Source organism: Nicotiana attenuata, unplaced genomic scaffold, assembly GCF_001879085.1.
Source record: "Nicotiana attenuata strain UT unplaced genomic scaffold, NIATTr2, whole genome shotgun sequence".
Classification (NCBI taxonomy): domain Eukaryota; kingdom Viridiplantae; phylum Streptophyta; class Magnoliopsida; order Solanales; family Solanaceae; genus Nicotiana; species Nicotiana attenuata.
The window spans coordinates 6899-31302 of NW_017675404.1; the positions used below are offsets into that span (position 1 = coordinate 6899).

The window sequence follows — 24404 nt, forward strand, 5'->3', positions numbered from 1 at the left end:
CACATAAGCCATGACATGGCAGCCACATAAGCGGGCTATTTCATAAACCCGCTCCAGTTCCAAATAAGCGGACTCCAAAACAAAAACGCGTAGGCAGAAGACCCCATTTTCAAACAAAAACCTAAGTTCCTCTCCTTCCATGGAGATTTGAGAGGTGAGAGGATGACAAAATCGAGCAAGGTTTAACAACACAAATTGAAGATCAAATTTCACATTTTTGCTCCAATTTTTGCTCAAATTTTCACATTTCTGCTCCAATTCCTGCTCAAATTTCCACATTTCTGCTCAATGTCTGACTTATCTGTGAATGCGCATGAAATTCAATATGCAAGAAGGTGTCAATGCGGATTGATTGCGCAATATTTGACAGCTTGGTCAGATGCCAATGCTGGGAGAAGGTTCTACAAATGTCCAAGATCCAAGGTTAGTTTTGAATTTATTTTATTTTGGTCGATTTATGGGATTCATCTTCTTTTGTCGAGTTAGGTCGTTCTTGATTTTTATTGTTTATGTACAAAATCAGAATTGCTGTAATTTCTAATAATGGTGTAGGTTAGTTCTTGCGGGTATTTTGAATGGATTGACGAAGAGCTCCCTCGTCGAGCGGTGATGGTGATCAAAGATTTAAAAACTAAACTTGATGCTGCTAAGGTTGAGAGGAACAATTTGAGGAATAAAGTTTACCTTATGGAACAAGCTACGATGGTTCAAAGGGGATCTAAGAACTTGTTTGATGAAATGGAAGATGTTACGATGGTTGAAAGGCATACTTTGAAGACGAAGCTTGACGAAATGGAGCAATTTCAACTTGTGAAAGCTGAAAAAGCTAGTAAGTTAGAGGTCAAAGTGAAGAAGATGAGAAATATCATTTTTTGGTTTCATGGGCTAGATTATTTGCTTTGGTTGTCGTAGGGATGATGAAGTGAATGTATGTTGTTTTAATGTATTTTTGTAGTATTTTGGTTTAGTTATAGGGGTGATGAAATTAAACTATGTATGTTTAGTAGTCTGTAATATGATGAAGTTAATCTATGGTGTTGTCTTTAATTTTGGTGCAATTATTATTGATTTTGGTATGTTCTCTTGGTCTTCTTCTTAAAAAGAGGTGGTTATATATTCCACATGTGTTGCTGGTCGAGAAAGTCATATGAAAATGACATAAATGATTGAAAATGGCATAATGCTGCTCAATACATGTTATTGCAGCAACAAACTAGATGAGCAATGCCATCTGAATTCACCTTCTTTTATGGAGCTTTGAAGGAATCATTTTTGACATAAAAACTGGAGTAAAATAGAAATCCATTTTGACTTAATGAGACTACAAGGTTCAAATGCAATTTCAATTAGCATACGCCAACCACAATCATATGCAGCTTTATGCTTGCACTGAAGAGGTACTGTTACACATTTGTTGTATTTAAGCTGGTGCCTTGCTCTTATAGTAGAGATTGTGACACAACAGAAGTTGCTTAGGATTGGATGCATCTATTTCCCGCAACAGTAGGCAAATACTCTAGTCTACCAAATATGGCTAAGTCTCGACCAACACTGCTGTGCAAACTAACACTATCCAGCAAACTAAGTCTCGACCATATGCAATACACATCAACCCACTGTCCAGCAAAATATCAAAATAAACAGCACTGATGTAATCTTAATTTACTGCTGCTAACAGAAACAGCACTGCATTAAAATTTTAGTTAACTGTTGATACAAAACAACACTGTCCAGCCATCAAAACATGTTTACAAAATAACTACAAAACCAAACAGCACTGTTGTAATATTTGCAACTAAACATAAACCAAACAGCACTGCTGTAATATTTGCAACTAAACATAAACCAAACAGCACTGTTGTACCAAACAAAATATCAAAACAAAAGGCTTCTGTGAGTTTACAGATTTGCAACTACATATAATAACCAAGATTCCTAGATTTGTGAGTTCCCATTGAGTTTCCTACACTTCAACTTCCCGACTTTCTTTTGTCTTGCCACTTCCAATTGATTTCCAGTCCCAGCTTCTTTGCCTTTCCAAGTGAGCTTAGTAGGTGAGTAAGGAAGATCAACGGAATAACTGACACCAGTATGATCTCCTTTGAAAGAGATAACTCTTGTCCCTACTGAGGCCAATTATTGCTGCCTCATCAGTAGTCGTGTTTGATCTTCAGAAATAATCTTAGGCATTAAAGCATGGTCACTTTCATGCTCACTATCATCACCAAAGGGTTCTTCTTGTTGTATTGGTACTCTTGGTGTAGGCATGAACATAAATTCACTTTCACGTTCACCTTCTTGTGTTGGTTGAGGGGCTGAACAACTAACATCCTCAACATTTCCTTCACCACCAACCTATTAAAAAGAAAAACTTTCTATTAAATTAAGAATAACTACAATTATATAAGAAGAAAGATAATAAGTTAAGAAGCAAGTACCTTGCATGTCCTTGAATTGTGGTCCAGTTCACCACAAATGCTGCATGTCATTCTAGTTCCCCTTCTTGATGCAGCCCAATCTCCTTGTCTCTTGTTAGCCTCATCTTTCTCCCTATTTCTTTTGACTTTTGGTCTTCCAACAGTTTTGGCAAGTGGAGGAGGGTCCATAGCATGTTCTGGTAAAACTTTCCAGAACTTTTCACCTCTAACAGGCATCAACTTAGCCCTATATGTCATCAGGTAAGCTTCCTTGCTGTGCCACCAACTAATTTCAGTCATTGGATCCTCTTTCTTGTATTTTAGTGCCCTGATGGTATGAGGGCATGGGATGCCAGTCAACTGCCAGGATCTACAAGTGCATTTTTTCTCCACTAGGTTCACTGTATGTCTATCACCACCCTCAGAAACCTCATAACCAGTTTCACTATTGAAATGAACAGTACATAAGTTGGCTATCTTCAAATAAGCAGCATACAACTTCATGCAGTTAGGACTAAACTCACCTCCCCATGTTCTAGCTTCTTCTTCCTTCTCTCTCAACCTGTTCATGACCTTGATTCTAATATCCTCAAGCATCTTCAGGATAGGCTTGCCTCTTGCTTCTAAGATCCAAGAGTTGAAGGACTCTGTAAAATTGTTGTCCACCATCTGATTTTTGCACAATGTATCAAAGTAGGACCTACACCAATTCTGTGGTGGATACCTAAGCAACTCCTTGGCAGCATCAACAGACAATTCACCAAGATTCTTTAGTTGATCTTTAAAGTCCTCCTCATAAGTGCTCCAAGCAGACCACCATAGGTATTTCTTCATCTTTCCTGAAATTCTGATCCTCTTACTCCAGTTGGCTTCAATATGCCTCACACAAAACCTATGATTTGAGAGAGGGAGGACAGTTCTTACTGCTTCCAACAGACCTTGCACATGTAAATTTAAACAGAATTAACTATATAATAACTTAAAAATAACGGGAATAGTCAGTTAAACAAAATTATAAGTTGTACCTTTTGCATATCAGACATAAAGGTAATACTGGTTCCATCTTTCAGATTCAATGAGTGCTTCAGCAGCTCCAGAAACCATGTCCATGTCAAGGTGTTTTCCTTATCAACTACAGCCCAAGCCAAGGGATAGAAATGATTCTGACAATCTTGTGCAACAGCCACCAATAATTGCCCTTTGCAATGACCCTTTAAGAAAGTCCCATCTAGTCCAATGAATGGTCTCAACCCTTGTTTGAACCCCAACTTCATTGCATTGAAGCATATGTACATTCTAAGAAATCTCCTTTTACCTTCAGCCATGGCATCTTTTGATAAATTGATAACCACACCACTACCGGGATTGCTCTCCCTAATCTCATTTGCATATGCTTCTAATCTGTTATAGTCATCTAAAAAGCTTCCTTGCAGTTGCTGAAGTGCCATCCTCTTAGCCCTTTTCAATGTGGAGTTATGTACATTCAATGAAAATTAATTTTTCAAATCTAGTTTCATATCCTTTATCTTGTACTTGGGGTTATTCTGCACCTTACTCCTGAAATATTCAGCTAAAGTTTTTGTTTTGGCTCTAGGATTCTCAAATGCATCTTCACAGTTGTGCTCTGTCTTCAATGTTTTCATCTTAAAGCCAGGACCCTTCTTATCTTCAGAGATGAGGCATTCAAAAAGGCAGCCTACAACACATCTGTACCTTACTCTTATTTTATCACTTTTTTTAAGCTTCAAAGGTATGGAATTTGCAATAGCATAGAAGTTCATGACTTTTTTGGCCTCTTCCAGGTCCTTAAATGTCATAGACTTATCAAGCTCTTTGTAGTGACTGAGCTTATCATTAACTTCTTTACCCTTTTGCATCCTAAGTGACTCTAATTCTTCAAAATCATATTCACTAGCATCTGAACCATACTCTGAACTTTTATCACTATCCGATTCACAATCAGTACCTAATTCACACTGATATTGACCTGAAATTGGCTCTTCGTGGTCCCCCATATTGAAATATCTATAATATAAACACAGAAGAAAACTTAGAGGGCCCACATGAATAATTTAACAACTTTGACAATAAAATATTGAACATACAATAAATTATTGCATATAATATAGTGAAAAGAATAAAGCACACACTTTAATAGAAAAAGCACACGGTCTATACATGTTTTGTCGATTTCAACAGTGGAAAGCAAGAAAAAAAACAGTCTTTAAGAAGAAATGCACATGGTTCTGTCGATTTCAACAACCCAACCCTACCACACTATAATAAAATATGTGAAAATGACACTTGCAGCCAAAGACAAAGTACATCTAGGGCACAAATTGACACCACATAAGGAAACAACAAAGATACCAAACAAAAAGAGTACCAGCCCCACATGCAAACACTATACACTAGACGAAAAAGGTCCAAAATACCAGAACATGTCAAAACCCTAGAAGGGAAATGGGAACTGAAGCGGGTTGAGTTGGTTCGAGACAAAGACCCAGTAAATAGAAGGGAAAATTACCTGAATATCTTCCGTTGATCTTTAATTTGTGGTCCAGTTCACCTTGCTCGATTTTATCATCACCTCCAAACAAATCGCCATGGAAGAATGAGTACCAGAAATTGTTTGGAAATGGGGGTTTACGGCCTTTCTTTGATATTTGTTTGGAAATGGGAACTGAAGCGGGTTTATGAAATAGCCCGCTTATGTGGCTGCCATGTAGGATATTAAATGGCTTATGTGGATGCCATGTAGGATATTAAATGGCTTATTTGGATGCCATGTAGGATATTAAATGCTGATGGAAGGAGCCGTTAGGTTGAAGGGTATTAATGGGCCATTGTGCTAACAGGGAGGACTTTTTTGGCCCAGTTTACTAACGGAGGGCATAACTGAGCTATATAACATAATTTAGGGACATTTTTGGGCCTTTTCCGAAATATTTATACTCCGCATAAAAAATTATTAGATTCATAGGAACTCGGCACCTTAACACTGCATCCATCCCTAAGCATTTGTAGTGCTAAAGTAACTATTGCATGCCACATATGCATAAACTCATGTAGTAAACATTCCAAGCCTTCACTATAAATATGTGACAGCAACTGTTGTTTTATATCAACAGGAGAGCTTGGGTAACCTTAGATTTTACTCTATCTTACCCTAGCTTTTCTGCCTTAATTTCAGAGGAGGAGAAGAAGAAAAACCTGAGGACATGGCAAACCATCCTTTGATCTTCGCCTTTGGCATTTTGGGTAAACTTTCTAGCTTATCTAGTAGCCATATCCAGTGGCGGAGCTAGAATTTTCGTTTAGAGGTGTCAAAATATATAAAAATAAACATACCAGGAAATTAAGGGGAGTCAATACATCGTATATATACATATAATTTTTTTTTACCTATCTACTCAGTGTAAATTTTTCCCGTGAACCCTTTCCTATAAGGTGGCTACTGGCTCCGCCACCGGCCATATCCTTCCCCTAATTTTCACAGCATTCACTTATATTTTTATGTGCCTTTTACTCTTTTCAAGCAAGTTGACGCTACTGCTTTTGAAAACTACAGTGTAAGTTTTCTTACAATCTCCTAGGCTACAAAAACTTTCAGCCAAAACCTTCAATAGTAAACTTTCAATACTTTTTATTTTTGTTTTCTTTAATATGTTCTTACATTCCAGTAGGAGGAAGAATATCTTTCGGAAAAGGAAAAAGATAATATTAATTACATGCATGAAACTAGAATAAATTTGTTTGAGAAATAAAAAAAGAAAAAGAAATTGTTGAGAAGTAATTAATGCCTGTCCATCCTGACAATGTTGCAGGTAACATAATCTCCTTCATGGTGTTTATATCGCCAGTGTAAGTTTTCTCTCCAAAATCAAAATTAGACGTAAGCTTTATTTTTTTTTCTTACCAACAACTAAAAATTAATTTTCTTTTTTAACATTTGATTCGCAGACCTACATTTTATGAGATCGTTAAAAAGAAATCAGCCGAAGGGTTTCAATCGGTGCCGTATGTTGTTGCATTATTTAGTTCAATGCTTTGGGTTTACTATGCAATGGTTAAGACAAATGAAACCCTTATCATCACCATCAACTCCTTTGGCTGCATTGTGGAGACTATTTATGTTGCTATTTATTTTGCTTATGCGACAAAAAAAACAAGGGTATATACAACTTTAATTTCGTACTTATAGATTATAGTATTAATTTCGTTATAGTTATTGTTACATAGTTTGGTGGATTATGAAATTTGGAATGGTTTTGCAGATGCAAACATTGAGACTTGTTCTATTGTTGAATTTCGGTGGCTTTGGGTTGATTTTTTTCCTTACTCAAATTTTATGCAAAGGAGCAAAACGAGCTGAAGTTATTGGATGGATTTGCATGGCGTTTTCTATTAGTGTGTTTGTAGCACCTCTAAGCATTATGGTAACCTAAAACAGTTTAATTCTTCGATTATTTAATTTCTGATTAATAGGTGTTTAATCCCTAGACAACTCTCACTAACGCTATTTAATTATGGTAAAATTGCAGGGGCAGGTAATACGGACCAAAAGTGTGGAGTTCATGCCATTTAACTTGTCATTAACCCTTACACTTAGTGCTGTAATGTGGTTTTTGTACGGTTTACTTTTGAGAGACATCTATGTCACGGTAATTATATTATCGCTCTCTTTAACTTTTATGCCTACTATGGAACAGTATAAAGTAAGATAGTTTGTGGTCATGTTACTAAATAGATAAAAGTACAATACCAAACATATAAACAGGGTACCAAACTATAGTAAATATATCAACATAAATTTTTATTGCTACTTTTATTCACTAACAATATAAGAGAATAAGGCCACCTAAAACATGTAACCGTCCATAATAATAAGTACTGACGTTATAACAAGCAGAACTAGTTAAATTATACTGATAGCGTCCATGTTAACAATACTATGATGTACCTAATGTTTGGTTCCCCACATAATTAAAAAAAACAGGTACCAAACATTGCGGGAATGATACTAGGGGTGCTGCAAATGGTATTGTATGGAATATACAGAAACGCCAAGCCAAATGAGGCACAAGAGAAGAAACTACCCACTGTTGTGAAGCTGGAGGAGTTGCCTACAAAAGTTAATTCTGAGGTTTATCCAGTTAGTTTACCATCCATGGGCAGTGAAAATGGAGAGGCTAAAGACGATGGTAAAAATCTTGAAGATGCCCCAATCAAATCTCCCGTGTAAAAGACTTTAAAAGCAAGACAATAAATATTGGAAGCTGCTACTAAGCTAATTGGAAGCCCTTTATGCAAGGTTTTCTTAATTCCATTAAAAAGTGGGCCTCAACTCTATTGTATCTATAAGTCAATCTCGTGTAAACTCTTTATTTCTAACTTTTGCACCCTAGTGATTGTAAGTATTTTGGGATTTAGAGATCCCTCTGGGAGTTGCATTTTCAGAAGTATCTCTGAAACTCCTATCAATATCATGTATGAGTTTACATATATATAACTTTATTTCGTATATATATTACTCCGTAGTAGTTGTTTATTCTGTTATTTCATGATTTTTTATTTTAATTGCAATTAGATTTTTTACCTGGAAAATGCACCTAACTACTGATACACCGAATTTCAGTGTAAGTCAATAAGTTTAGGGCAAAACCAATTAAAGATAAATCACTAAACTGTATCTTCTTATGAGCTAGCACAGTTTATTTGAATAGTTCACGTATTAATCCTTTAGAACCTTTTTTTAGTTTTTAATAATAAGCCAATCACCCGGGCTTTCATCTCAGGTGGTGTTGGGGGGTTTGATTCGGATCCCTACCTCGTCGACTATATTAACAAAAAGGTACAACCGAGAGGGACATAAACCTTACCTTTGTGGTGTCTTTCCTACAGTGAAAGGAAGGGACTATGGGAAAAAATACAATTAGTAGACCCCTTCCTCCTATTATACACTATTTTTTTGGTAACAATTGTGAATATTACCATTAATAACAACAATTAAACAATACACCTACAAAGCACCTAAGTCCTCTCTAACAGTAGAGTTAGGTCTTGGATTTACTAGTTACAAAGTAATCTTTGAGTAAAAATCCTACATCTTTGTGCTCTCTTTGGGTGTGAAAACAAATCTATCCTCTCGACTATATCCTTCTTAATTTGTGTAACTATCAACTCTGTATGTACAGTTACTCTTTCAAACAATTTCCTATTTCTAACTCTCCAGATATGATATATCATGGCTTCCCATACTACCAGAAAAAGGCCTATGGCAACGGTTTGAAAACTGTTGCAGTAGATAGTAAAACCGTTGCAATAGACCTTTTGCAACGGTTTTAGAGGCGTTCCATCAGATCCCGTGCAAATAGATTTATTGCAACGGTTTCTTGCGACGGTTGTTAAACGTTACCATAGGCAAATCTGTTGCAACGGTTTCTGGGGCGTCGTCATAGGCCTACAATTGCAACGGTTATTTACTCATATAGGACGGTTCTCAAACCGTCGCGATACCCCTATTGGAAGGGTTTGTAATGCTATGGCAACAGTTATTAGGAGCTGTGGCAACAATCGTTAGGAGCTATGGCAACGGATTTTAGGTCATTGCAACAATTTGATGGTTATTAAAATAATTGTTACCTACATAACAAAATATAATACTCTCAAATTTATATAAATCGCAAAAAGAAACTACACATTAATAAAAATATATTCCAAAATATTTAACTAGTACTAGCATTATCCATAAATAAATAAAAGCAAAACATACACTATCGTTTGACAATTCAAGAGTTTTCATATATAAGTTTACAGAGTTCTAAACAAAAAATTCCTAGAATATCTAAACGTCTAGAAACGATCAACCAATACTCCTAAGTATGGTCTTCACTGCTCGTCTACCCTTTCATTTGATGCTTCACCTACAAAATCATGAAACAAAAAATGTCAATCTTTAGGGCATTTAATTACATAGCAATAATTAAAAGAACTCAGATAGTTAGTAGTTTCATACCCAACCTCATAGATTCTCAAATCAAAAAGCCAAATCACCGATGAATTTTCTAGCGTAGGTAATGACATAAGATTCCAGTGTTCAAACCCAAAACTTAGTACACTATGAAAAGACATGTTCAATTTTTTCTTTCACTTGCACTCTAGAACACCATTTCAAGCAGAATTCTACCTACACTTGAGCAGAGCTACCTAGACTTGAGCTAATATCATATATATAAACCTTGGGGTTCTAACTAAGCAAATCACCTAAAGCATAATGAGTATAATAAAAGATAGGTTTTCAAACACCATACTCATTCCCTTGGAAAAAATTTAAGACACTGATATCAGCTCCTTTAAACTGTGAAATAGATATTCCTAGGTCTCAAAATTTTCAATAATTTAGCATGTGTTGATCACAAAACTTGGAATTACTCATTCGACAAATTGAATAACAAATTTGAATATTATTAGAATGTAAATAAAAAGCCTTATCTACTTGATCAAACAACAAACCACATTATCTAATTTCCTGTGACATCAAAACCTTAATGAATATTTCAGCACTTAGTTTAGTACTACTTACAGTATTTTTTCTACCATTTGAGCTGAAGTTTGGAGATTCCTGCAATAGGAAAAAGAAGAAGAAGGAAACCACTAATTAGGCCCCTTAAAATTAAAAGCTAATCTAAAATTGAGTTGACTGCAAGCTTTATCTTCTGTATAAAATTCGAGACTTGACGCAGACATTTCTGTACCTAAATATTAGCAAGAATACAATATTCGAAGGCTCATTACAGTTCTAGCATTGGAAGAAAAATGAATATGTAAATGTGTTAAATAAAGAAAAACATAAATCCATAACTTAGACATTCGTATGTATAAAAAACCATAGACAACAGCTCATGAGTACGAGTAAGATGTAATGTCCAACATCTATGAGGCGTCAAATTCTAATGGCAAATAAAATAAGGTACAACAATACCTGAAATTCAATTTGCCTAGGATCTTGGACATACTTCTCCAAATAAATGCCATCATTTACAAATGCAGTTGTTGCATCACTGTTACCTTAATGTAGAGTAAAAAGAAACCAAAGTAAATCTGGTAATAGTGTGTGAATACAAAGCAAGAAAAAAGACTTGAAAAAGGATATTGCTTCAATTTATAAAAGAGTAAGTGATTACCGTATACAAATGTCTTTATATAATTAACCAAAACAGATATATTTCGCGCATAGCGGGAGCTTAGTGCACCGGGCTGCCCTTTTTTTAGGTATATTTCATTCACACATTAAGAATGTATTAGAGAAAAGAAAAATAAGTCCAATAGCACAATTATTGACACAATCAAATGACAAACAACTTACTGTCACTTGGAACATGTTTTAGAGGAAGCTCTTCAAGAAAACAAGTCCAATTTTGTAAAACTTTCTTAATAGTGTCATAAAGATTCACAAACAAGCCAGTTTATAGATTTCTTCAAAGAGCTCATAATCAATTAAATCATAGCTTTTAGCAGATAATCAATTTAGAACTAACTAATAAAAGTGAAATGGACAGAGTAATAGGATCAAAGTCACCAACAGTGACACATAAACATAACTGAAGAAAGTATCAGAAGCTGGGAGGCCATAGATTATAAGAAATGGAGAAGACTAAAATTTACTAGCTGAGCCATGCTATCATATTCCTTTACAACATAATAAGCTTCGAAACTTCTACCTCATAAACGACAACTACTAAAGCCTATCATTGCTATATCTACCAGATTAATTGTTAAGTTGATGCTTGTTTGTGCAATGCATAAATATTTATCTCTTCATACAAATGAGAGAAGGCAATATTAATTCAAACAAAATTCAAGAGATACAATTAGCCTTTCCAGTAAATTGCATCTATATTTGTTTGGGACACTCAAAGGTGTTTATTGTGAAATATTTTCTAACATCTTCTGAGCACAGAAATTCTAACACTGTTTAAAGCACATATGTAACATATGTCCCCTCAAAATTCTAGAATATTTAATTTAGCAGGCTACTAACATTTTACTCCTGGGTATTGCTATTAATTAATCCTTGAAACTATAACCAATTACTCTACAACTTCTCTATATTAAAATAGCTCAAAGGGTAGTAACCAAGCAGAAACAATATCATAAATTCTAAAAGCTCAAGAGTGAACTTCAATCAAGCATACAAGCTTGCAAATAAAGTGTATGATTTTGCTTGGAGTATATATCGGGAACCCCTAATAAGATGATATACTTGAAAAATCCTAATTACTCTTTTCACCCACCCAGTTAGGGTACTAAATTAGGTAGAATTGCAGGAGAAAAAATTCAAAACAATATTGATAACTTACCCAAGCACAAAGAACTTTGTGGTCTCACATCAACTGGTAAGAATACAGAGGAGTCAAATGCTAAATCTTTTTCGCTACCGTTAAATTACTTACCCTAGGCTATGCGTGAGCTCTGTATACTGGAGAAGCAATTCGGTAGGCTTTGCTGGAGCCTTGACGGACTGCATTGTGACTCGCCGAAGGGGTTAGGGTTCGAAGGTTGAGGATAAGAGAAGGGAATGGATATGTTCTAAGTTTAAGAGACGAATTAGAGGAATAAGGAAAAGGACTAGGTACGGGGTAAAAAAGAAGGTAAAATCGAGTTTAATAAAATTAAAAGAGGGACAATATTTAATGAAACCGTCGCAATAGCCTAATATTCCAAATGACCGTTGCCACAGTTGAATAAATTGGAACGGTTACTGTATCGTTGCCATAGATTGATCTATTGCAACGGTTATTGTACTATTGTAACAGTTTTTTCTTGGAACTGTCCCAGTAGGGTAGAAAGGCTAATGCAACGGTTGTAACCGTTTCCATAGATAATCTATTGCAACTGTTATACAGCCATTGCTGTTGAATACGTTGTAATAGGCCGGCCATAATGCAGCTGCCACCTCCTTTTTGAATCTCTTCCAATGCTTTCTGTTGATTTCATCTAGTACTTGCTGCACTCTCCAGCTTGCACGTGCAATCCCAACAAATTTAGAAGACCTTTCCTGATGTCTTGGGTTCTAGTACAGTCAACAAACAAGTGTTGAACTGTCTCATTTGTCTGGTCATCACATAAGCAGCAACTAGAGTCCTCTACAGGAACATGCGGTTTTTGTAATCTCTCCTTTGTGAGTAATCTTCCTTGAACATCTAACCATGTGATAAATCTATGCTTTGGTTGTGCTATTGCATTCAAAATGTGCTTAGTGTTTGCTAGTCGATTATGACTTCTAATGATAGCATTATAACTACTTGTTATAGAGTAGTTACCATTAGAAGTGAGTTTGTATCTCCCCTAATCATACCATTCCTTCATGTCTTCTTTCAAGGAATTGAGTTTTTTTTCCAATACCAGCTGCAGTCATGAGGAGCTTTGTGTGCCCATATGTTTGCCTTTGTTTTCATATATATGCCATTTCACCCAATTCACCTAAAGTGAAGCTTTATTCTCCACCAATTGACATATTAGCTTTCCAACGGATGCTATATTCTAGTTCTTACATCCTTTTATGTTTAAGCCTCCATACTTCTTTGGCCAATAGTGTTTTTCCCGGGAGACAAGTGATATTTTCCTCTTTTCCTCTGAACTACCCCAAAGGTAGTCCCTGCATTTGCTATCTACTTCCTTTAGCACACTCTGTGGCAATATAAAGATGGAATCCCAGAAGCTGTGGATTGAGAATAACACTGCATTAATCACCTGAAGTCTTCCTGCTCACCTGAAGTCTTCCTGCGTATGAAAACTATTTGGAGTATGTGTAGTTGATTGGACTAGTAATCTTCTCTATCAACTGATAACACTCTATTTTACTCCATTTCTTTAGGGACAGTGGCAGGCCAAGGTATCTAATGGGAAAAGACCCCTACGAAAATCCTGTTATTGCTAGTAGTTGCTCCTTTAGCTGGTCATCAACACCAGCCATAAAGATATTGGATTTCTCCATGTTAGCAACTAAACTAGAGACTTTGCTGAAATGTGTCAAAGCTTCCATGACCCTTCTCACTGATCCTACATCACCTTTACAGAAAATCATTAGGTCATCAGCAAAAATAAAGTGAGTTAATTTGAGTTGCTTACACATAACATGGTATTTGAAGTCTGGTAAGTCACTCATGCTTTTAAGGGTTCTAGACAGGTATTTCATTACTAGGACAAACATCAGAGGGGATATGGGGTCGCCTTGCCTTAGTCCTCGTTTACCTTCAAAGTAGCCATAGCTTAAACCATTGACTTTTACTGTAACCTTAGGGGAAGTCACACAGGTCATGATCAAATGTGTGAACCTTTCTGGGAAGCCAAATCCTATCAACACTTCATGTAGGAATTCCGAACTTACTATGTCATAAGCCTTCCTTAAGTCTATTTTCCTCAAGCACCTTGGAGAGGTTCTCCTATTATAATGCCTCAGTATATCATGACTGATAAATAGGGATTTTGACTACTTAGTTGCACCCTTTTACTTTCATTTTAGCTCAAAATTGCCTAAAGGTATTCCCGAAAATTGATGGAATGTGCTTACTTGCAAGAGTGTTGGAATATGAGTCAAAGAGATGAAAATCATCTCAAGAAGGAGTAATTTTGGACAAGGATTAAAACAAAGCAAAAAGAGCAAGATGCGGACCGCACAATATTGAGTGCGGACTGCACAATATTGAGTGCGGCCGCAGACCAAGAAGAATCTGACAGATTTCCTTTGCAAAGTGCAGACCGCACAATTATTGTGCGACCGCAGAAGATGAGGTTCAGAGAGATGGATTCTGAGTCATGAAGAAGTGTGGACCACACCATTATTGTGCGGCCGCATAATTCAAAAGTGCGGCCGCACTCAGAAATGTGCGGTCCGCAGAAGTCTCTCATGTCAAGCTCAAGTTCAAGAGTGCGGCTGCACTCAGAAATGTGCGGTCTGCAGAATCTGAAGAAGTGCGGCCGCAACCCAGAATTGTGCGGCCGCAAATGTCCATCCTATCAAGCCAGCTTCAAAGTGCAGACCGCATACAGAATTGTGCGGCCGCAGAACCTCCACACGGGCAATTTTATCCGATAATTTTAGCTGGGTATAAATAGTTTATTTTTGTCAAATTTTGGTGAAGTTTGAACATCTAAAAGTTTGTAGCCGTTTGTCCGACTCCTAGTTGGGTAATTATAATTGCATCGGCCGCTTCACAACCCAAATTTAAGGTTTGAACTTGGGCGACATCAATTTTTGGCGCCTTTGTCAGGGAGCTAAAAACGGATTTAGCTATATATTTGGTTTTGTGTTTGATTTTTCATCCTTTCCTTCCGGGTTACTAATCTTTTTGTGAAACAATTGTAGGTGATACAATGGCTCTCAACAACAATGATCCTCTTGGAAACGTGTCATTGAGGAATGACAGAGATGGTGACCAAGTTGATGAGGTTCCTCTTGAACCTCAAGCAAATAGACGAGGCCGCCCGCCTCAAGATAGTGTTCCCGTTCCACCCCCACCTCCTCCAAGAGCGGCGGCACACTGGGTGTTGCCAAATGAAGGATATGCAAGTGCCATAGTCCCGCCCCGCATTAGGGCAGAAAATTTTCAAATCACAAATGTTATGCTTACGTTGTTGGAACAACGGGGATTCTTCACCGGGGCTCCGAATCAAAATGTGTATAAGCACTTGAAAGGGTTTGTTGACACTTGCTGGGGGATTAAACAGACAAACGTCTCTAAGGATGCTTTAAGATTGAGGCTATTCCCTTTCTCTCTATGGGGGAAGGCTTTGGATTGGTTAGAGAGGTTGCCAAATCATTCTATCCATACATGGGATGAATTGACCGAGAAAATTCATTTCCAAGTTCTTTTCTCCCTGGCATATGGCAACGCTTAGGGATGAGATTCTAGCTTTCAAACAAGAACCAAATTAGCCTTTTCATGAGATATGGGAGAGGTGCCGTACTATGGTGAAAGAGTGCCCGAACAATGATATGACGGAGGCTATGATTCAACAAACTTTCTATTGGGGGATCAATACTACCAATCAATGTGTGGTCAACCAACTTGCTGGTGGAAATTTCTTGACAACGCCGTATGCGGAAGCTTGTGAGATTCTTGACAAAATGGCAGATACGTCATCGGCATGGCAAAGTAGAGCAAACGTTCCTCAAGGCGTCCAAATGTAATTCACTTGCATAAAGAATTACATGATCACGGGCAAGCAATTACCGAGTTGACCACCATAATGAATCAACTAGCCAAAGCTCAACTTCAACAAGTGCAAGGTCCCAAGAAAGTAAATGCAATGGAGGAAGTTAGTATGATGGTAAACAAGAGAAGGAAAAAAAGGCCCTCAAGTGCAAAACCAGGTTGTAAAATTATGTGCAAGATGATAGTGGGTTTGATCAAGATAAACAATATAATGAACAAGAAGAGGATGTTCAATATGTGAACAACTTCCAAGGGAAAAGAAACAACAATCATGGCCCAAATCAACAACAATGGGGACCACAAGTAAATCAAGGAAATTAGAATTCAAGCAATTAAGGTAGTTGGAACAATCAAAACAACCCAAGGGAATTGGAACAATCAAAACAATCAAGGAAATTAGAATGGTCAAATAACAAAGGCAATTGGAGTGGTAATAATCAAGGCTATTGGGGAGGTAACAATCAAGGAGGGTGGAACAACAACAACAACCGGGGGTCGGGTTTTCAAAGACCCCAATGTTTCAACAATCGAGCAACCCGCCTCCTTATCCTTCTCAAGGTCCAAGTTCTTCCAACAATGATATGGGACAAACTGAGAACATTTTTAAACAAATGATGGAGAAGAATGCCTACTCCGATGCTCAATTATCCTCTCACAACACTTCAATTCGCAATTTGGAAGTTCAATTGGGCCAAACTCGCAAGCTTTGAACACTCGTCCTAATGGGGCACTACCAATTGATACGATGGTGAACCCGAAGGGTGGGAACAAAATGGGACATGCCATGGCCGTGACTAAAAGGAGTGGAAAAGGTGGGGATGCAACCACCTCAAGTCAAAAGAAAATTGTGGAAGATGAACAATTGGTTCAAGAAGACGAGATGCCAAGCAATGAAGTGCAAGCAAATGATGAGGTGCAAATTGATATTGAAGACAATGTGGAGGAGACTCAAGAAGAAGTGAACCCATCTAGGGAGCACATTGTTGACATACCAGAACCGGTAGTGCCAAAGGATAAGGCACCAATGCCAAGGCCTCCTCTCCATATCCTCAAAGGCTTGCCAAGCAGAATGGCGAGAACCAATTCAAAAAGTTCATTGACATGATGAAGAGTTTGTCTATTAATGCGCCGTTGGTTGAGGCCTTGGAACAAATGCTGGGATATGCAAAGTTCATGAAGGACTTGGTGACAAAGAAGAGGTCGATGAATTGTGAGACTATAAAGATGACACATCAAGTGAGTGCAATTGTGCACTCAATGGCTCCTAAATTGGAAGATACGGGCGCTTTCACAATCCCATGTACAATTGGGAGTGCCGACTTTGCCAAAGCTTTATGTGATCTTGGGGCGAGTATCAACTTGATGCCCTATTCGGTTTTCAAAACTTTGGGAATTGGGCAACCAAGACCCACATCCATGAGGTTACAAATGGCATATCGTACAATGAAGAGACCTTTGGGTATTATTGATGATGTGTTGGTTCGTGTTGACAAGTTCATCCTCCCGACGGACTTTGTAATTCTTGATTGTGAAGTGGACTATGAGGTGCCTATTATCTTGGGTAGACCTTTCCTTGCTACGGGAAAGGATCTTGTTGACGTGGAAGCCGGTGAGCTTACCTTCCAGGTGGGTGATGAAATGGTGGTCTTCCATGTGTGCAAATCTATGAGGCAACCGAATATCGATGAAGTTTGTTTGTTCGTGGACTTGGTGACCGATGTGATTATTGATGATGCTAGTGCCACAATGAATATTGAGGATACATTGGAAGCCGTTTTGCTCAACCTTGATGATGAGGAGGAGAAAGAAAGCTATGTGGAATGTATGAATGCATTGCAAGGAATGGGGTCGTACACTTATGAACCCCGCAAGTTATCCTTGGATCTTGAAAACCGGAAGACTCCTCCAACAAAGCCCTCAATCGAGAGCCTCCCACTTTGGAGTTAAAGCCATTGCTTCCACATCTCAGGTATGAAGTCCTTGGCCTTTCCTCAACTTTACCGGTTGTTCTTTCCTCTTGTTTGACTAACATGCAGGTAGAGTCCACATTGGAGGTGCTACAAAGGAGGAAGAGAGCTATAGGATGGACATTGGTGGATATTCAGGGCATCAGCCCCGCCTTTTGCATGCACAAGATTATTTTGGAAGAGGGTGCCAAACCCTCCATTGAACATCAAAGAAGGCTAAATGAAGCAATGCAAGAGGTGGTCAAGAAGGAGGTAATCAAGTGGTTGGATGCCGGGGTTGTTTACCCCATTTCCGATAGTTCGTGGACTTCTCCGGTGCAATGTGTCCCAAAGAAAGGGGGCATGATTGTGGTTACCAATGATAAGAACGAGTTGATTCCTACAAGAACGGTGACCGAGTGGAGAGCGCGTATGGACTATCGCAAGCTCAATAAAGTCACAAGGAAAGATCATTTCCCACTTCCCTTCCTTGATCAAATGCTTGATAGGTTGGCCGGACGTGCTTTCTGATACGCGGCGCCTTCCTGAGATTCCTTGGAAGGGCGACGTACGGCTAGGCAACTAATGTCAGTCCAGTTGCTGTCCGCCAACTGAGGTCCCCTCCGTACGCCAGACGAGATTGTCAGTGCCGTACGGGAAAACCAATGTCAAGAGCAATTGAGAGAACAGAAATGAGAATTCAGAATGAAAGAAAGCTTGATTGCATTAATGAAAGCTATTATAGAAAAGCAACGCGGTGTCGAGGGGGAGAGACACCAGTACAGAGAATTGCTTGCTTGCTAGAAAGTTTTGATTGCTTGATCCCCCCTAATAGTACTTAAAAAAAATAAACCAAAGTTACAGGAGTAGACCTAATTAAGCTAGAGAAACATAATGGAAAGTGCATGAAATAAACTACTCTATATTTACAATGAAAATGACTTAGTTTTCTATAAGGCAGCAGCAGGCCCGTTGTCAGCAGCAGTGTCTTTGGCATCACGGTCTGCGCGCGCGGCGCTGTTGGCTTCTGCCTGCGGCATGGCGCTCGCGAGGGATATCGGTGGGGCGACAGAGGCACCAGCGCGCTTGTCACTTGGCGCGGCCAAGACCACGGGGCCGTCCGTGGCGCTAGGCATTGGGAGGTTCGCTAGGACGCCACGGGGCGCGCCCAAGGGGTCATGGGGCATGGCTGGAAAGCCGCCCATGACATTTCTATTGTTTCCTCGATGGGTATTTCGGCTACAATCAAATTCTTATTGCTCCGGAGGATCAAGAGAAAACTACTTTCACATGTTCTTATGGTACTTTTTCATTCTCAAGGATGCCATTTGGGTTATGCAATGCACCGATGACTTTTTAAAGGTGTATGATGACAATCTTTACGGACATGGTGGAGGATTTTCTTGAAGTCTTCATGGATGACTTCTCAGTAGTTGGGGATTCTTTTGATGATTGCTTGAAAAATTTGGATAATGTCTTGGCAAGATGTGAAGAGACGAACTTGGTATTGAATCGGGAGAAATGTCACTTCATGGTCGAGGAAGGCATTGTCCTTGGCCACAAAATTTCAAAGAATGGTATTAAAGTCGACAAGGCCAAAATAGAGGTGATTTCTAAACTTCCTCCCCTACATCCGTGAAGGGAGTGAAGAGTTTATTGGGTCATGCGGGGTTCTGTCGCCGTTTCATCAAGGATTTTTCCAAAGTGGTGAACCCCTTGTGTAAACTTTTAGAGAAGGATGCCAAGTTCCATTTCAACGAAGATTGCATGAAGGCATTCGAATTTCTTAAGTTCAAGTTGACTACTACTCCTATTATTACCGCACCGGATTGGATCTTGCCTTTCGAGCTCATATGTGACGCAAGTGATGTGGCGGTTGGAGCAGTTTTGGGGCAACGAATCAACAAAATCTTCCATCCGGTCTACTATGCTAGTAAAACCATGAATGATGCCCAAGTCAATTACACGGTGACCGAAAAAGAGCTCCTTGCTATTGTCTCTGCTATGGAGAAGTTCTGCCCGTACTTGATGGGTACAAAGGTCATTGTCCACACCAATCATGTGGTGCTTCGGTACTTAATAAGCAAGAAGGATTCAAAGGTGAGGTTAATGCGGTGGGTGCTTCTATTGCAAGAGTTCGATCTATAGATCCAAGATCGCAAAGGTAGTGAAAATCAAGTGGCGGACCACTTGTCTCGATTGGAGGAGGAGGGGAGGCCACATGACGACCTTGAGATCAATGATTCCTTCCCTAACGAGCAACTTCTAGCAATTTCAATGACCGAGATGCCATGGTTCACCGATTTAGCAAATTATCTTGTGAGTGGCATTGTACCGAAAGAGTTCTCTTCAAACCAAAGGAAGAAGCTCAAACGGTATTGCCTTGACTATTATTGGAATAAACCATACCTCTTCCAGATTTGTACGGATGATGTGATTCGAAGGTGTGTGCCGGAGGAGGAACAAGTGGAAATTCTTGAGGCTTGCCACTCTTCACCATATGGTGGTCACCATGGTGGAGCTAGAACGGCGACAAAAGTGTTGATTTGTGGATTCTATTGGCCTACTGTCTACAAGGACGCTAGCCAGCTTTTCAAGCGTTGTGATGAATGCCAACGGGCCGGTGGAATATCAAAGAAAAATGAAATGCCTCTCACCACCATTTCGGAGATAGATATTTTCGATGTGTGGGGTATTGATTTCATGGGTCCATTTGTGAGCTCTTGCGGAAACACCTACATTCTAGTCGCGGTTGATTATGTGTCTAAATGGCTTGAGGCTGTTGCTTTTCCCAACAATGAAGCGAGGAGTGTGGTGGCATTTTTGAAGAAGAGCATCTTTACTAGATTTTGTACTCTAAGGGCTATCATAAGTGATGGGGGTTCGCATTTTTGCAATAAGGCTTTTGATATCTTACTCACCAAGTATGGTGTCACTCACAAAGTCTCGACCCCCTATCACCCTCAAGCAAGCGAACAAGTGGAAGTCTCCAATCGGGAGATCAAGAGTATTTTGTCAAAGACAGTGAATGCCAACCAGACGGATTGGTCAAGAAAACTTGATGATACTTTATGGGCTTATAGGACGGCTTACAAAAGACCGATTGGGATGTCTCCATATCGATTGGTGTTCGATAAAGCTTTCCCTCTTCCAGTGGAACTTGAGCATAAGGCCATGTGGGCTTTGAAGAAGTTGATCCTTGAATGGGATGTTGCCGCCAACTTAAGGGTGACACAATTGAATGAGCTAGATGATTTCCGGTACCATGCATATACAAGTTCATCCTTATATAAGGAGAAGATGAAGTACCTCCATTACAAGTACATTCGGAATAAGGAGGTTAAAGAAGCTGATCTTGTGTTATTGTTCAATTCCAGTTACGGATATTTCTGGGAAAGTTGAAGTCAAAATAGAGTGGCCCGTTTGAAGTTGTTGGTGTGTCATCATTGAGCATTGGACTTGAAAAATAAGCATGATGAAGTGTTTAGAGTCAATGGATACCGGGTGAAGCACTATCTTGGAAAAGTTGATGATGGCCACATGGTGGCGGTTCTTCATTTAAAATGATTGGTAATCTACGTCGTGTCGCGACGTTAAATCAGGTGCTTCTTGGAAGGCAACCCATGTGTCTTTTTCTTTTTCTTTTTCTTCTTCTTAGATAGGTTTTGTTTTGTGCTAACTAGTTATGAAGTGTATGCATGAATGAGTGTGCTTTGCAGGGACTGTGCCCAGAAAAATGGCTAAGTGTTGAAAAAGTGCGGACCACACATTTATTGTGTGGACCACAAAATTTTGTATGCTACAGCAAAGAGGAATCTACGGCCGCACAATTTGTTGTGCGGCCGCACAACTGGAGACCCAAAAAATGCAACTCTCGGAAGTTTTAAATAGGAGAGAAATGGCCATTCTGCGGCCGCACTTGAAATTGTGCGGTCCGCATAAATTTCTGCAGCCGCACTCATTTTTGTGAAGACCACAGCGCTTCAGCTAGGCTCAGGTAAAGAGTGCGGACCACACTCAAAAATTGTTCGGCCGCACTCAGCTGCATTTTTGACCTAATTCGTTCAACCTATAAATAGGTCCTCACAGCACTATTTACAACTTCACACACTCTTAGATCTTGAGACCTAAGCAAGCACAGTGCACACAAATTGTTTCACACTCCACACTCATTTCATCAGTCTAGATTCTTCCCTGCATTCTTCATCACTGTGTTCAATTCATGTTTAGATTTTTCAATTTTTCTTAGTTTTTGTTCTTTAGCAGAATAGTTATTTTTAGGCCTAAAATGTCAAATGTTCTTCATGTGTGCTTAAAATTATGTGGGTAATATCATATGCACTCATTGGGGGCTGGGTAAACATGTATCGTGTTTATTTGAAAATACCATGTCTAAATTGTGTACAAATTGCAAAACAAAAAGTCAGTGCTGTGTGATTTCATATTGTGCGGCCGCACACAAAATTGTGTGGTCCGCAGATCTTGAGTTAGGGAAAAATGTAATGCATGAAAAGTGCTGATCGCACTCAAAATTGTGCAGTCCGCAGAAAAATTGTGCGGCCGCGTAAAAATGTCCGCGACCGCACTTTGAAAGATCAGAGAACCAGTAGTCTGAACCTGGATTGTGCGGCCGCACTCAAAATTGTGCGGTCCGCACATGGCAGTCTGTGGCCGCACTCACTTTTGTGCGGTCCGCACTGTCTCTTTTGAACACTATTTTGCTACATCTGTTAACACTTTTTTGAACTGTAACTGACCTATGTACTTTGTATTGCAGAAAATGATTCAATCACGAGGTAGAGGTAATACTTCTAAAGGGAGGGGTGAACCCTCCCGAGGCCGAGGCAGGGGCAACCTCCCGCTCTCAGTACAGAAAGCAATAAACAAGAAGGCAACTGCCAACAGAGTCCTTGAACCCTCAGAATCTAGTGAATATCTCCCGTCTAGGGAAGCCTCAGAGGGCAACTCTGTGCAAGCACAACCCGATGCACAATCTCAACCCAAACAGTTTTCGGGTAGACTACAATTGAGAGATGAACCCTCCTCCTCTGCTAGTTCTTCTGAGGGTTCGGAAGAGGGTAGCCAAGATTCTGAGCCCTCTTCCTCACATGCCCCCACAACACCTATCCCCGTTGATGATGATGATGATGCTCCTGATGATGGTAGAGGAGGTGACACTAGAGTGGGCGGCCTGGAGAGGTCGAAGAAGAAGGAGATATGGGAAGATAGATTTGTGAGCTTGACACCCTTCACAAGGTTCAGAGAATGGTGGTCCCAGAGAACGCTCACACTTGAGCGACAATTCTTATTGAAGGACTTGGATAAATACAATCCAAATGTCCTTAGGCAGTTCAGGGAGCACAAGGGGTGGATGTGGTTCACCTAGAGTGTTATGGATGCCAATAAGCACTTGGTACGTGAATTTTATGCCAATGTGGCACACATCAAGAAAGGTACCAAAGTGACAAAGGTGAGGAATTTGAAGGTCCGATTCGATCAATGCACTCTGAACGCTTACATAGGATTCGAGGATGTAGAGGCAGTCCAGCATATGGAAAAGCTTTCAATGGGTGATGCAACTCGTCCTTGGCTAGCAGAGATCTTGGCAGCTCCAGGACCACCACCACCGTGGATCACAGTGGGAGTTTCCATTTCACGGAACACCCTCAATTTTAAAGCAAAAGGGTGGCAAACTTTTGTGTGCAGCCGGATGGACCCGAGCAGGAATGAGAACAATCTTCCACTTCCCCGAGCAGTTCTGGTGGCATCTATTATGGCCGGGTACCCAATCAATATGGGTGCCATCATGTCGGCCAACATGTCAGTGGTTGTCCGAAAAGGTGAAAGCTCCTATCCATATCCAAACACCCTCACTGAATACCTTAAGGATGCCAAGGTGGAGCTGAGGAGATTTGATACATAGGTACGGGCCAAAAAGCCCTTCTCATGGTACTCTTTGCAAGGACCGGGGAACCCAAAGTTCAAGGGTAAAGAAACTACCACCGGTGGCCAGTCTGATGAGCCAATGGTGGTGGTTACAGATTCAAGTGCTGAGCTTTCTACAGCTGCCATGCCTTCCACAACAGCCGGTCATTCCACCGAGACAGCTGACATGCCACCACCGCCATCTTCTAGACCATCTGCATCAGTACAAGTGCCTGCCTCATCCACATATACACTTACTGCGCTGCGAGTCTCCCTGACATTGGCGAGTCTCAACACTTGGATGCAGACAGTTACTTCAAAGTTGTCTGACATTTCCAGTGCTGTTGCAACACAGTCTCCTGCCCAAGCAGCATCACAGGTACCTCCGTCAGTGCAGGATACATTGAAGAAGATTCTGGTAAACCAGCAGACCATTATGGATACTCTAGTGGCACATGGTTAAGGAGTTGTGCAAACAGGTGAAGAAGATGCAGAAATCTCAGGCTTCGAAGAAATCAGTGGATAAATTTTGAAAAGAAGTGGCCAAGATAGCATCCGCTAGGGATATACTACTTGATCTGCTGATGGAGTCAGCACCAGCAGCACCAACAGCACAATCAGTACCTGAGGCATCAGAGGCAGCAGCTGGCCAGTCTGAGGAGCCAGATCTTGCTGCCCACACTGCTGAGGAGGTGCTTCAGATGTTCACCAACCCCATTATTCCCCAACCGGAGGATGATGAGATCCAGTTGGAGGATCTCGAGGGTGCTGATGATGCCATGCACACTGACACCACATAGGGAGTTCTCTTAACTCTCTACCCTTCCTTATTCTAATTTTTGTTAAGCATTGAGGACAATGCTTATTCTTATTCGGGGGGGGGGGGGGAGGGGGGG

The 24404-nt window shown here is 39.8% G+C and overlaps 2 protein-coding genes and 1 long non-coding RNA gene across 3 annotated transcripts; 2 read left to right on the top strand and 1 right to left on the bottom strand.

Moving 5' to 3' along the window:
• The first annotated feature begins 288 nt into the window (after positions 1 to 288).
• On the top strand, positions 289 to 926 carry LOC109220039. The gene is made up of 3 exons (XM_019384498.1): positions 289 to 423; positions 553 to 829; positions 913 to 926. The coding sequence occupies exons 1-3, from the start codon at positions 289 to 291 to the stop codon at positions 924 to 926; spliced, it is 426 nt and encodes a 141-aa protein (XP_019240043.1).
• Positions 927 to 5549: 4623 nt separating this feature from the next.
• LOC109220040 (bidirectional sugar transporter SWEET14-like) lies at positions 5550 to 7890 on the top strand. Its single transcript, XM_019384500.1, has 6 exons — positions 5550 to 5678; positions 6245 to 6281; positions 6381 to 6591; positions 6695 to 6856; positions 6962 to 7081; positions 7417 to 7890. Exons 1-6 carry the CDS (start codon positions 5639 to 5641, stop codon positions 7660 to 7662), a joined length of 816 nt encoding a protein of 271 aa, XP_019240045.1. The 5' UTR covers positions 5550 to 5638; the 3' UTR covers positions 7663 to 7890.
• A 1234-nt stretch (positions 7891 to 9124) lies between these two features.
• On the bottom strand, positions 9125 to 12039 carry LOC109220041. Its single transcript, XR_002067031.1, has 4 exons — positions 11873 to 12039; positions 10402 to 10487; positions 10003 to 10041; positions 9125 to 9343 (listed from the first exon to the last, which is right to left on the bottom strand). It is a non-coding gene; the product is annotated as an uncharacterized LOC109220041 (long non-coding RNA).
• Between the last annotated feature and the right edge of the window lie 12365 nt (positions 12040 to 24404).

Coding starts and splice junctions, on each gene's coding strand:
- LOC109220040 (XM_019384500.1), top strand. CDS start 5,639: ATGGCAAACCATCCTTTGATCTTCGCCTTTGGCATTTTGG. Junction 6,282..6,380: donor ATGGTGTTTATATCGCCAGT/GTAAGTTTTCTC, acceptor TTTGATTCGCAG/ACCTACATTTTATGAGATCG. Junction 7,082..7,416: donor TGAGAGACATCTATGTCACG/GTAATTATATTA, acceptor TAAAAAAAACAG/GTACCAAACATTGCGGGAAT.
- LOC109220039 (XM_019384498.1), top strand. CDS start 289: ATGTCTGACTTATCTGTGAATGCGCATGAAATTCAATATGCAAGAAGG. Junction 424..552: donor ACAAATGTCCAAGATCCAAG/GTTAGTTTTGAA, acceptor ATAATGGTGTAG/GTTAGTTCTTGCGGGTATTT.